General features: G+C 41.8%; 1 protein-coding gene across 2 annotated transcripts in view; it reads left to right on the top strand.

Moving 5' to 3' along the window:
* The window catches only part of LOC144510568 (uncharacterized), a 63726-nt gene extending 57161 nt beyond the window's left edge, over positions 1–6565 (top strand). For both annotated transcript variants that reach the window (XM_078240102.1, XM_078240104.1), the window contains exons 17-20: positions 334–455; positions 2185–2307; positions 3298–3355; positions 4992–6565. In XM_078240102.1, the coding sequence (XP_078096228.1) occupies positions 334–455; positions 2185–2307; positions 3298–3355; positions 4992–5066 (378 nt within the window). In that variant the 3' untranslated portion in view covers positions 5067–6565. The remainder of the gene's footprint in view (positions 1–333; positions 456–2184; positions 2308–3297; positions 3356–4991) is intronic.
* The last annotated feature ends 6478 nt before the right edge of the window (positions 6566–13043 follow it).

The raw sequence follows: 13043 nt of genomic DNA, 5'->3' as shown, positions 1-13043 counted from the left end.
ATCCAGTGTTTCATTACTGTTTTTTCCTGTTAGTCTTTGGTCTGTTATCCCCTGGCAGGATATCCCACCCCCCTCAACCCATTGAAGTTGGCCCTCTTCCAGTTCAGAATTTCTACCTAGGTTGGATCCTTGCTCTTCAATACTGTAACCTCAATGATCCGGTCACTCTCTCCCAAGTGTTTCTCCACAAAAGCGTCACCCATTCGGCCCAACTCAATCCTCAACACCTGATCCAGCAAATGCTTGTTGCTGTTTAGCTATAGATTGATAGCTCATCAAGTCAGCTATGAATTTTTCTTGATGCTGATTTCATATTGTTTATGGCAATTCTAGAAGAATTTCTGGGCTCTGAAACTCTTGTTCGACAACTTGAGCATGAAAGAAGACGTCTTGCACCATTTCTGTGGCATCTTGAGCAGCAATATTTATGTATATAAAAGCATGTTGATTGACGCGTAAGTATAATTTCAATTACTGGTGATCTAGAAAGTTTGCAGGTATGTCAGCCCCCCCCCCCCCCCCCAGCCATTTGTTTAGATGGTTATGTTGAAGTTGATTAAAACGGGATTCTTAGCGTAAACACTGCACCACATGAGGAATTGCAATGCTAAATATTATGTCTAATATCAATGCCATATCTATCATAGAAGCATTACCACATTCCATTTCAAAATGCCTTGAAAAGTCCAATGTAGTATTTCTTAATGGGAACATGCATCTAAAGGTGCCAATATATGTACATTAGATGTCAGTAAGATAGCACTGCAATTGGTTACTAGTCACGAATGCCTGTCAATTATCATTAGGTAGAAAGTTCCAGAGTATACTGAACTAATGTAGTTCTTTTGCAGTCCCCTCTTTGTTTAGTTTAACAGTAATAATAAGATTGCTACCCCAACCTGCTAGAATGGGAACTGGAAATAAATGATCACAATCGCATTTGTCTCCATCGGCCAAGCCGTGGTTGTTAACAAGAGTACTGAATATCCTAACCAAAGGAAAATCTCCCATCGCAACTGAAATGGTGAGAAACTTCATTAAATTGCCCATTAGTTCTAGACGATCCCCACCTGCTCAGTTGAATCTTAATAAATACACAACCAATTCTCATCCAACCAATCAACCAGACTACAAGTCTGTAAATTGTGCAAATTCATAAATTGAATATTTTCCTCTCCCTTGGGGGAGACTAGTCAAATAAGCTCTTAGATTTCCTTGTTAATGGATACCAGAGCTGCAGTTTTCCCATGCATTGCCTTTCTGACCACCCTACGTCCAACAATTCAGTAATAGCCATAGAGTGAAGATTGTTGCAAGTTTGTAACTCGCCCTCCATGCAGTAAATTCTAACTCAAAAGTGTAGACTTGGGATGGGGGAAAGGAGTTGAATGCCCTCTTCTGTTCCCCTCGCTCTTTCCTGTCCCTTCCAGTCTGCTTCCTCGCCTTATTTGGACCACTTTCACCTGGCTCCATATATCCACCCAACCCTACTTGACCTGAATACTAAAATTGGTTTTGACTTCCCCCTTGCAAGAGAGTGGTTATACTGCAGACAATTTTGCATGTTCATTCAAGCACTTCACATGATCTCTAATATTTAAAGTATTTCTCTAAGCAGCAATTACACTAGAAATCTTTAATTGCTCAATTATGCGCTAGCACGGACCTTTGCCAGAGAACATGATTGATTGCATGCCATCATACTTGGGGGAGAATTGTTGCCTTGAGACGAGATTTTAATTAATCAGACATCGACCATGTGCATCATTGATTGTCTGTCTGTCTGTCTGTCTCTGCAAACAGGATGCCATTTGTAATTGAGGCGACTAATAATTGAATGTGAGGTGGTACGTGATGCATTGACCTTCCTGAAGAAAATGTGCCCCGGCCAACTAAAACTCAATTTGGTTAAACTGATTATTTCACTACTAATTCCAAATGGGAAAAAAAAGGCTTTTACCAGAACGCATAGTCTCACTTAATTCCTTTTAAAGTCTATTTTAATGCAAGGCACTCAGAAGTTCAATTTCAGTTGTTTATAAGCCAACATTGTTTCTCTCAAAATATCTCGCTGATTCTAGTTTGCTGAACATAATACTGCTAAATTTGCTTTTCCATGATTTTTAAAATCTTTGTCAGAAATGGTGATATGTTATTTATTTAAATACATTTCTTTTAAATTAGGTTTAAGTGTCGTGATGCAGACTATGTCGCTGATCTGGTGACCCTTTTGCTGTCTTTTAATCAAGCAACTATCCAATCTGTTAGCATTCCTGTGCTCAATGTTCTTGTGGAGTCGTGGCACGAGTGAGTATATCTGGAATCTGCAGGGATCTAATTTTAATAAAAGTAATGTCTCAAGTAATGGCTGCTGTGTGGCATCTAGATTTTTAAATGTTGTTGGTCTTTAAAAAGACCCTTTCAAAAGTGGTTCAAAATAGTACGAGTTGATTCACTGTCTTACCCAGGCCTACCCCCTGCCCTATCCCCGTAACCCTGTGCATTTGTCATGGCTAATCCACCTAACTTACACATATTTGGACGGTGGGAGGAAATCGGAGCGCCAGGAGGAAACCCGTGCAGACACAGGGAGAACATGTAAACTCCACACAGACAGTCATCCAGGGCCAGAATTGAACTTGGGTCCCTGGCGCTGTGGGGCAGCAGTGCTAACCACTGTGCCACCCCAGGAAGTCTTGTTCCTTTGTTCATTCTCATAAAGAATTCTTCCTCCAAAATGAAATGCAGCATCCTTGACACGAGAAGTTTTCATGTCTAGGAGTTCTTCTGTTTTATATTGGGCTGTCGCATTCTGTGAATGTAAATGAAAGATTGAAAATGTGAATTTGCCCATAGAAATTAGTTTATACAATGCATTCCCTCTCTCATAATGGCAAATACAATTTAATTTTGAATGCACTGCTATGTCCTTATTCATCCTTCTATTCATGCCAGACCTGTTCTAAGCTGATTCTTTGCAATAAAACTTCTGCATTTTTTTGTAGGTTTGTTTTTGCTCACCAAAGATTTGTTTGTGTTTCTTTGCAAGATTTTACAAGCATATGCTGCGCCTTGTTGAAGTTTAATCACAGTGAAATTAATGGCAGGCTTCTACTGTAGGCACCATGACTTGAGACTGGCCAAACTCATTACATGAATAATCTTGCAGACAGAGGAGATTTTCTGGCCGTTGATTTGATTGGGTCAGAGATGTCAAACTTACTCTACCACCCGGTTCCCTGGAGTAACTTCAAACTGCAAGTAAATGTACTAATTTGTGACTATGTTCTTCCACAGATTCAAAAACAAGGAATGCCACTGGACACAAAAACTTCACAGTTTTCTACAAAATAAGGTATGGATGTACTTGAAATTGAAATCAATGTGGTCCAATTCTTTGATATACAGTAACAGTTTTTGGAAGGGAAGGAATTCTGAGTGATGACGTAATGCTTTCAAAGCTACATTTATATTCAATCCCTTTTATAATTGAGCCTCAGAAATGTTATTTCATTACTTTCCTTGCTTCCAATTTACCTTGTCTCACACACAAGCTAGCCAAGAGGACAGTCAAGTAGCCTTTCCCCATGCTGGTTTGTGACTAGCTTGTTAGAGTACATCACAGCATTACTGGGGGAAATTCCTGGTTTCAAACCCATGTCCTACCACTGCACAATAGCTGGTTGAAGTGGACCATCTTCTAACCTACGGCAACCAGATTTTCCAGAATCAAACCAGGACACGCTGGAAAGATGGGACTCTGATGATTGATATGTTGGATGACCAATGATATACTCTAGGGAAGGGCAGCTGGAGAAGAAATCATGCGACTGCATCTCCCAGATTATGTCCAGCCTGAGTTGGCAACACTATTAAGACGCCTGATTATTGAAGACATGATGTGGAGATGCCGGCATTGGACTGGGGTAAACACAGTAAGAAGTCTCACAACACCAGATTAAAGTCCAACAGGTTTATTTGGTAGCAAAAGCCACTAGCTTTCGGAACAGGCTGTTCGTCAGGTGGATGGGAGTTCTGATCACAAACAGGGCACAAAGACACAAACTCAATTTACATGAATAATGATTGGAATGTGAGTCTTTACAACTAATCAAGTCTTAAAGGTACAGCCAATGTGAGTGGAGGGAGCATTAAGCACAGGTTAAAGAGATGTGTATTGTCTCCAGACAGGACAGCTAGTGAGATTTTGCACATCCAGGCAAGTTGTGGGGGTTACAGATAGTGTGACATGAACCCAAGATCCCGGTTGAGGCCGTGCTCATGTATGCGGAACCTGGCTATCAGTCTCTGCTCAGCGCCTCTGCGCTGTCGTGTGTCGTGAAGGCCGCCTTGGAGAACGCTTACCCGGAGATCGGAGGTTGAATGCCCGTGATCGCTGAAGTGCTCCCCAACAGGAAGAGAACAGTCTTGCCTGGTGATTGTCGAGCGGTGTTCATTCATCCATTGTCGTAGCGTCTGCATGGTTTTCCCAATGTACCATGCCTCGGGACATCCTTTCCTGCAGCGTAACAGGTAGACAACGTTGGCCGAGTTGCAAGAGTATGTACCTGGTGGATGGTGTTCTCGCGTGAGATGATGGCATCCGTGTCGATGCTCTGGATGCCAGTGAGGAGAATTCCGCACATGTGGGAGCGCCCCAACACTACCTCTTAAACATTGGCAGATGGACAGTTTGCTGATCCCCAGAGTGCAACTAAGTACCAGTAGATTTTCTTTGAGTTTGCTGACAGTAAATGAGCGCAAGGGGAAGATTAAAGGGGATGGGGGAACTGGGACATTTGAGCAATTTGGACACTGGGACATTCGGTGAAAACCCAGGATTGTCCCAGCAAAACCAGGAGATCTGGGTCACCTGGCCACCTTCCTATCCTCAGACCTCCACTGGGATTTAAAGTGTTTGCTTTGGAATGTTACTGCAGCCCAATCATTAAGAATAATACTGATCATTTTTTTCACCTCTGTTGCTGCAGATTATTCCAGCCATGGAAATGCTGAACACCACTCCGTTTGTAGAGTTACGTAATAAATTAAACCAGCTGATTTAAGAACAGAAAAAGTTGGCTCATTCTGAAACATATCCAAAGAGATGACCACTGGAAAAGGTGGATTACAACTGCAATGCATATTTGGATACCAGCGACTGTGACATTTGCTCCTTTCAGGACTTATTACAGTGATCAAATATCTCCATTTTAAATGATCAAACAACAATGAAAACTACACACAAATGGAAATCCTAGTTTTTAAAATACAAGTCAGCTTTGGCAATTATTCCACTGTTCGTAAATAGAGTATCTTTAAGATACCAACACCTAAAATTAGCAATTAAAATATTGGTGTTCGGGGGTCCAGGAAATAAAATTATTTTTTCCCTATTCCTTTATTTTTCTCTGTTACCGGATTAATTGTGCTCCAATAGCCAGAGGCATTTGAACAAATGGCAGTAAGAATCTGGGGGAGGTGGGGGTGGTTCAGCTGGCCCAATCAGAAATTGCCTTACACTTGTTTTCTTTTCTGCCTTTAGCGAAAAGGTCATGAAAAGTACAGTGTGTTTATACCTGGTTTCATAAAATTAACTTGACTTGTACATGAAGCAGATGTGACAAAGCTGAGGCCAAGCCTGCCATGCTCAAAGATCAATAGGAACCATTTATCTCAGGTGCTCGTTAACTAACGTTGAATGGAAATTGTTCATTGCTCCAAATTATTTTCCCCATGCGAGTCAGTCCTCCACTGTACTGCAGCCCAACCATTTTGAGAATAATTATCATTTTTTGAAAAAAAGTTGTATTGGCTAGAATATTAACTGAGTGTGCCATTTTAAATCTGTCTTTCTTCCATCCTCTTAGTGAAGGAGTGGTCCCTATCGGCGCAGTGCTACAGGTGTACCATTTTGGCATCCTAATCTCCTGATCTTCCCCTAATTCCCCCTTAACATTGCAGTGTAGAATAGTTCCTATATCTATTAAAATATTGTATCGAGATTTCCCAATACTTTGTGATTTCTATTTTTGAATAGTTTTTTGTGCACTGAACACCGTGCAAGTCCTTTTGTATGTTTGCACCGACCTGATTCTTGAGTTTACATTTCCTTTTTGTCAGGATTCTGCACAAGGAATCTACTAATTTGGTGCCTTTTATAATTAAGGGATATTCTGTGATGAGGGCTTTAAAAAGCGAATGACATCTTTAACTTGTAGAAAAATACATGTGCAACTTGTTTTTTATTATGTGCTGCGGAGTATCTCTTTTTACCTTTATGTTTAATGGGTTGCTGGCAGCCTCTGCATATGGGTGTGGGGCACCAGCCTTCAGTGCCTTATTCCCTTTCTGGCATTGTTAGTTACAAAACCTGGGGCTGCTTGCAAAAATGAAAACCCTTAGCTCCAGGGGTCAAACTTGCAATTAATATCTTGAAAGGAAAACCTTGTATATTTTTCTACAGGTTCTGTGATATTCCTTTCTTTTTAAAATCAGTTTATTCATTCAATGTATTCACTTAATAAATTTTTCAATTCAAAATAAAACTTGTGTATGAAATTGTGTTTGAGTTTGGAGCTTATTTTCTGTGGTTAGGAGTTGTTTGGTACTGCTACTTTGATTCTGAAAGATACTAGTGTACAGCTATACCCTTCACTTATTTGGAGTATAATGGTAATTTTTCTTGTAAAATATGCACTGAAATGGAGTTAAAATAATCTGACTAAACTCAAAAGTTTACAACTCTTCCATAAGCCCCAAAGTGAAAATTCTTGAGCTCAACAGTAGTTTTTGGATGGAACAAGGTCAGTGCACAGAGGAATTAAGTTTCTTTTTAGCTGTTTCTTTGATCCATGATTCTTTGAACTTTCCTCTTTCATTACTCCTAAGCTTCAAATACAATCTCTTACATATGGTACCTTGTTGTCTTCAAATATATTCTTAACATGTCTAACTCATTCTTTCAGAAGCCTTCTAACCCTGAAACTCTCTGTTGCTGCTCCTTTCTTACAGTCCGACAAGTTTTTAAAGCTTAGCTTCATTTAATCATTACTTTTTGATTTCACTTATCTCTGCTTTTTATTCACCTTAATAGTATCCTGCACAGTGGGCCATAACTTTTGACCTAGACACCTCAATTTTGTTTAAAAAGCAAGATTAAAACACGTTGCCGAAGCTTTTGTCTTGCACTCATCAGTTAGTGTTTTCTCCATGGTAATGCCTCAGCCAATCAAAGTTGACTTGCCAACCAGTCCGTTCCCTTTCTCCTGTATTGTAGATTGTTTGAAATCTGACACTCTTGCATTTGTCCTGATGGCTGCAAAATAAAGAGCTTTGGCAACATGTCTGTTTTCAGGACTATTCAAGTTCTGTTCTAAGAACAGAAGGTTCGGTCAAAGAAGACAGAGGGTGGCAGTGGAAGGGTGCGTTTCTGAATGGAGGGCTGTGACAAGTGGCGTTCCTCAGGGATCAGCGCTGGGACCTTTGCTGTTTGTAATATATATAAATGATTTGGAGGAAAATGTAACTGGATTGATTAGTAAGTTTGTGGATGACACAACAGTTGGTGGATTTGCGGATAGCGATGAGGACCATCAGAGGATACAGCAGGACATAGATCAGTTGGAGACTTGGGTGGAGAGATGGCAGATGGAGTTTAATCCGGACAAATGTGAGTTAATGCATTTTGGAAAGTCTAATACAGATAGGAAATATACAGTAAATGGCAGAACCCTTGAGTATTGATAGGCAGAGGGATCTGGGTGTACAGGTACGCAGGTCACTGAAAGTGGCAATGCCGGTGGAGAAGGTAGTCAAGAAGGCATACGGCATGCTTGCCTTCATCGGCCGGGGTATTGAGTTTAAAAATTGGTAAGTCATGTTGCAGCTTCATAGAACCCTAGTAAGGCCGCACTTGGAATATAGTGTTCAATTCTGGTCACCACACTACCAGAAGGATGTGGAGGCTTTGGAGAGGGTACAGAAAAGATTTACCAGGATGTTGCCTGGTATGGAGGGTATTAGCTATGAGGAGAGGTTGGAGAAACTTGGTTTGTTCTCACTGGAGCGACGGACGTTGAGGGGAGACCTGATAGAAGTCTACAAGATTATGAGAGGCATGGACAGAGTGGATAGTCAGAAGTTTTTCCCAGGGTGGAAGAGTCAATTACTAGGGGACATAGGTTTAAGGTGCGAGGGGCAAGGTTTAAAAGAGATGTACGAGGCAGATTTTTTTTTATAGAGTAGTGGGTGCCTGGAACTCGTCGGGAGAGGTAGTGGAAGCGGATACGGTAGTGACTTTTAAGGAGCGTCTTGACAAGTACATGAATAGGATGTGAATAGAGGGATATGGTCCCTGGAAAGGTAGGGGGTTTTACTTAAGTCGGGCAGCATGGTCGGTGCAGGCTTGGAGGGCTGAAGGGTCTGTTCCTGTGCTGTAATTTTCTTTGTTCTTTAAGTGACTTGGTAAATATTCAAGTATTTAAAGACAATAGAACAGAAGGATTAACCCTGCTTGACGATGGCGGGGGGCGGGGGGGGGGGGGGGAGGCAATAGTCCAATGAGCTTAAAAATATAAGAGTTAAAAACCATGAATAATGGGAGCTGAGCTGGGGATGGTGTGTTGAGTCAGAGTTGCTGGGGCAACGTGCACCTTTTCATGCATGTTGTAGTCTGGTGCTATGGATAATGATGGCAGATTTTCTGACCACCTTTCCATCACAGGGCCTGACCAGGAATCTTCCTACAATCTTACCAGCTGCCATTGTTGTGTGCTGAAGAATTTGTCGGTTGATATTCGACCTGTTTTTGGCCATGTTATGAACACATCTTCCTTGGCCATTCCTGGGGTGAGGGCTCAAACCTGGAGCTTGTAGCTCAGAAGTAGGGGCACTATCCACTGTGCCTCAACACCAACTGGAGTTTTACAATTTCATTTTGGTTCTGTAAGAGGATAGACAAGTAATTATCGGGAAAAAGGATGATCCCAATGGTATGAGTGTTTTCTGCTTTGCTTAAAAATGCAATTGCATAAGATGGCATCTTAATGGATACGTAGGATATATCTCTAATGGTTCTATCAGGTAGAATTAGCACATAACGCCATGAAATAGAGACGTGAAGAACATTCCCAAAGAAATGAGTTAACAAGTGGAGACACTAGACCAGGGTTTCCCAACTTCCCGAGCTGCAGAGCCCTTGGTGACCTCCCATGTGCAATCAAGCATTCTCATAATGTCAAAGCCCCTTTTTTGTCATGAAATAGGTGTGAACACAAATTAAAAGTAAATAAGTCTTTTCTAACTATACCCGTTGATACGTATTAGGAAGAACTGCACAGTCACAAATACATTCAACAGCTACATGGTCCCCTCTCATTAACCCCCTGGCCAAGTCATCCTCTCATGGCCCCTTAACAACCCCTGGAAGTAGTACCCCTTTAAGTCCAACTTTTGTCATTTTTTAATGGGAGGAGTGATGCTGGAATGGGATAGTCATATTGAATGCACACATCTCTCCCCCTCTCTCACTCACACACATGCACACACACTTCCCACCCCCTCCTCTCAGACATCCTGCTATCTCACAGTCTGCCCCCCAACTCTTAGAGGCCTGCTTTTCCTATCAGTCTGTGCTCTCCCAATCTCCAGAAGCCTGCATCTGATTGGACCAGCAGCTTTGCAACATTTTACAGATGTGCCAGACCTGCCATGAACCCCCTGGGAGGCTCCCGCCCAGCCCCTGGATTCTGTGGGCCTCAGTTTGGAAATCCCTGCACTAAACAAATTTCAACTCTAGTCATAACCGAGAAAAGGTTTGAGAATTAATTGTTAGGGCCAGATGGCCAATAAGGCAAAAATAAATAAGGTTCTGAGCCCCTTGAATACAGAGGATAAATTGGAAAAGAAAATGGCTAATCCTGATTCGGAAAACTGAATGCTGAAGTGGAACTGATTTGATTTATTATTGTCACATGTATTGGTATACAGTGGAAAATATTGTGCACTATACAGACATCTCTATTTTCTCACAAGACTAAGGAAATCTGACATGTCCGCCACCACTCTCTCCAACTTTTACAGATGCACCATAGAAAGCATTCTTTCTGGTTGTATCACAGTTTGGTATGGCTCCTACTCTGCCCAAGACCGCAAGAAACTATAAAGGGTCGTGAATGAAGCCCAGTCCTTCACGCAAACCAGCCTCCCATCCATTGACTCTACATTTCCCGGTGCCTCAGAAAAGCAGTCAACATAATTAAGGACCCCACGCAGCCCAGACATTCTCTCTTCCACCTTCTTCCGTCGGGAAAAAGTTACAAAGTCTGAGGTCAAGTGTCAACCGAATCAAGAAAAACTTCTTCCCTGCTGCCATCAGATTTTTGAATGTACCTACCTTGCACTAAGTTGATCTTTCTCTACATCCTAGCTATGACTAACACTATATTCTGCACTCACTCTCCTATGAATGGTATGCTTTGTCTGTACAGCAAGAAACAATACTTTTCACTCTATACTAATACATGTGATAATAAATCAAATCAAAGCAAGTGTTCATTGAGAAGGAAAGGAGAAAGGGCAAAATGTAGTATTGCATTCATACCTGGGGTGTAATGAAAGATCAACTTTATGTATGGTAGGTCTATTCAAAAGTCTGATGGCAGCAGCGGAGAAGCTGTTCTTGGTACATAGACCTGTATCATAGACTTCTATTCAGACCCTATCAATATCTAACCTGAATAGTGACCTGAGAAGTTCAAAGGGTTGTACAAAATATCTGTCCAACTTCATCTGAAGAGCAGAGGGGCCATGAGGAATAGTGTCAGCATGCTTTTAGAGGCCATGACTATGGTATTCTGTACCTGCGTTATTTATTTATTTGTATCACAGGTAGGCTTACATTAACACTGCAATGAGGTTACTGTGAAAATCCCCTAGTCGCCACACTCCGGCGCCTGTTCGGGTACACTGAGGGAGAATTTAGCATGGCCAATACATCTAACCAGCACATCTTTCAGACTGTGGGAGGAAATTGGAGCACCTGGACGAAACCCATGCAGACACGGGGAGAATGTGCAGACTCCACACAGACAGTGACCCAAGCCGGGAATCGAACCCAGGTCCCTAGAACTGTGCGGCAGCAGTGCTAACCACTGTGCCACCCTATTGCCCAATCTGGCATTGCTAGATTTGACATCTCCATCCCCATCACCCCATTTGTTTTAATTTGATTTGATTTATTATTGTCACATGCATTAACATACAATGAAAAGTATTGTTTCTTGTGCGCTATACAGACAAAGAATACCATCCATAGAAAAGGAAATAGAGAGTGCAAAATATAGTGTTACAGTCATAACTAGGGTGTAGAGAAAGGTCAACTTAATGCAAGGTAAGTCCATTCAAAAGTCTGATAGCAGCAGGGAAGAAGCTGTTCTTGAGTCGGTTGGTACGTGACCTCAGACTTTTGTATCTTTTTCCCGAAGGAAGAAGGTGGAAGAGAGAATGTCCGGGGTGCGTGGGGTCCTTAATTATGCTGGCTGCTGTTCCGAGGCAGCGGGAAGTGTAGACAGAGTCAATGGATGGGAGGCTGGTATGCATGATGGATTGGGCTATGGCAGATTGACAAAGTGGGAAACCCAATCAGTAAACTTTTTCCCTAATCTGGTAGGCACTTGACCGAGTGAAAGAATATGGGGTCATAGGTAGTGAAGACCCAGCTTTGGGAATCTGCTAATGCTAAGCTCAAAAACAAAGCAAAGTTCCCAAATTCAGTAATAATACAACATTTATTGAGGATTCCATGTTATATGGTCAAATAGCTTATTTTAAGGAATAGCAGCTTAGTGGTAATGTTACTGGACTAAACCCAGAATCCAGACCGATGCTTTAGACACGCAAGTTCAAATCCCAGCATTGCAGCTGGTGGAATTTAAATTCAATTAATTAAGAAATCTGGAATAAAATGCCAGTCTTAATAATAATGAACATGAAACTACTGCATTTTTAAAAAACCAATCTGGTTCACTAACGCTGTTTAGGAAAGGAAATCTGCCATCTTCATCCAGTCTGACCTATTCCACAGTAGTTGACTCTTAAATGCCCTCTGAAATGGCCTAGCAAGCCATTTGGGTGGCTCAAGGGCAATTATAATGATAACATCGCTATAGTCCCAGATAACCATAGGCTGCTCTCCCCTTTGGGGGGGGGGAAGCTGACTGGTGGTGATTTTAACCTGAGGGTCACCACACCTCAGGTGAGTGCCAAGGTTGAGAAGGCAGGGCCTTCACAAAAAGCCTCAGCTGGTATGGGAATTGAACCTGCGCTGTTGCCGTCACTCTGCATCAGAAACCAGCTGTCCAGCCAACTGAGCTAAACCGACCCAAAGGGGCAATTATGGAAGTGCACTAAATGCTGCCTTGACAGCAAAGCTGACATCCCGGCAAATTCAGCGGAAAGATGGAATTCCCATGTGGATAAATATAGGATGCTGCTTATAGGTAACAGGAAATGTGAAATATAGATAAAGGATGGCTGTCTAATGACAAAGGTGAGAAAGGAAAGAAAGGGGCACTATTTTGACCAGATGCTGAATTATCCAGTGTTTTTGGAAGCCATTAGAGAGAACCCATTGGTGAGATTATAATTGTGTCATTTTCAACACAAGACACGAGGATTTAAAGAAGTATTGTTAGATTTTGGAATTTTTCCAGTAGTTAAGGTTCAGCATCAGTAACAACTCGCAGGATCATACCTGTACCAGAGTGAGGAACATAATATCCAGGTCAATGTAAAAGGACCCATTGGAAATGTCTACCTCTGCCTGCCTGCCTCATTTTTTCCAATTTGATCAGAGAAATAGGTTGACTGTTAAATTGATAAAAAAATGTACCATTCCTTTCTCGTTTGGATCGATATTCGAAACGGCAATTAGTGTCCTCGCCCATAGCCGTTGGGCAGCCTTGTTTAAATTGGGATTCCATGCCATTTGCAAAACCTGTTGCAATTGTGACATTTAGCTGTTAGACTGCCTGGTCAAACTC

This window comes from Mustelus asterias, chromosome 23, assembly GCF_964213995.1.
Source record: "Mustelus asterias chromosome 23, sMusAst1.hap1.1, whole genome shotgun sequence".
NCBI classification, from domain to species: Eukaryota; Metazoa; Chordata; class Chondrichthyes; order Carcharhiniformes; family Triakidae; genus Mustelus; species Mustelus asterias.
Note: the sequence above shows the minus strand (reverse complement) of the source record. Positions and strands in the feature narration are given on the sequence as shown.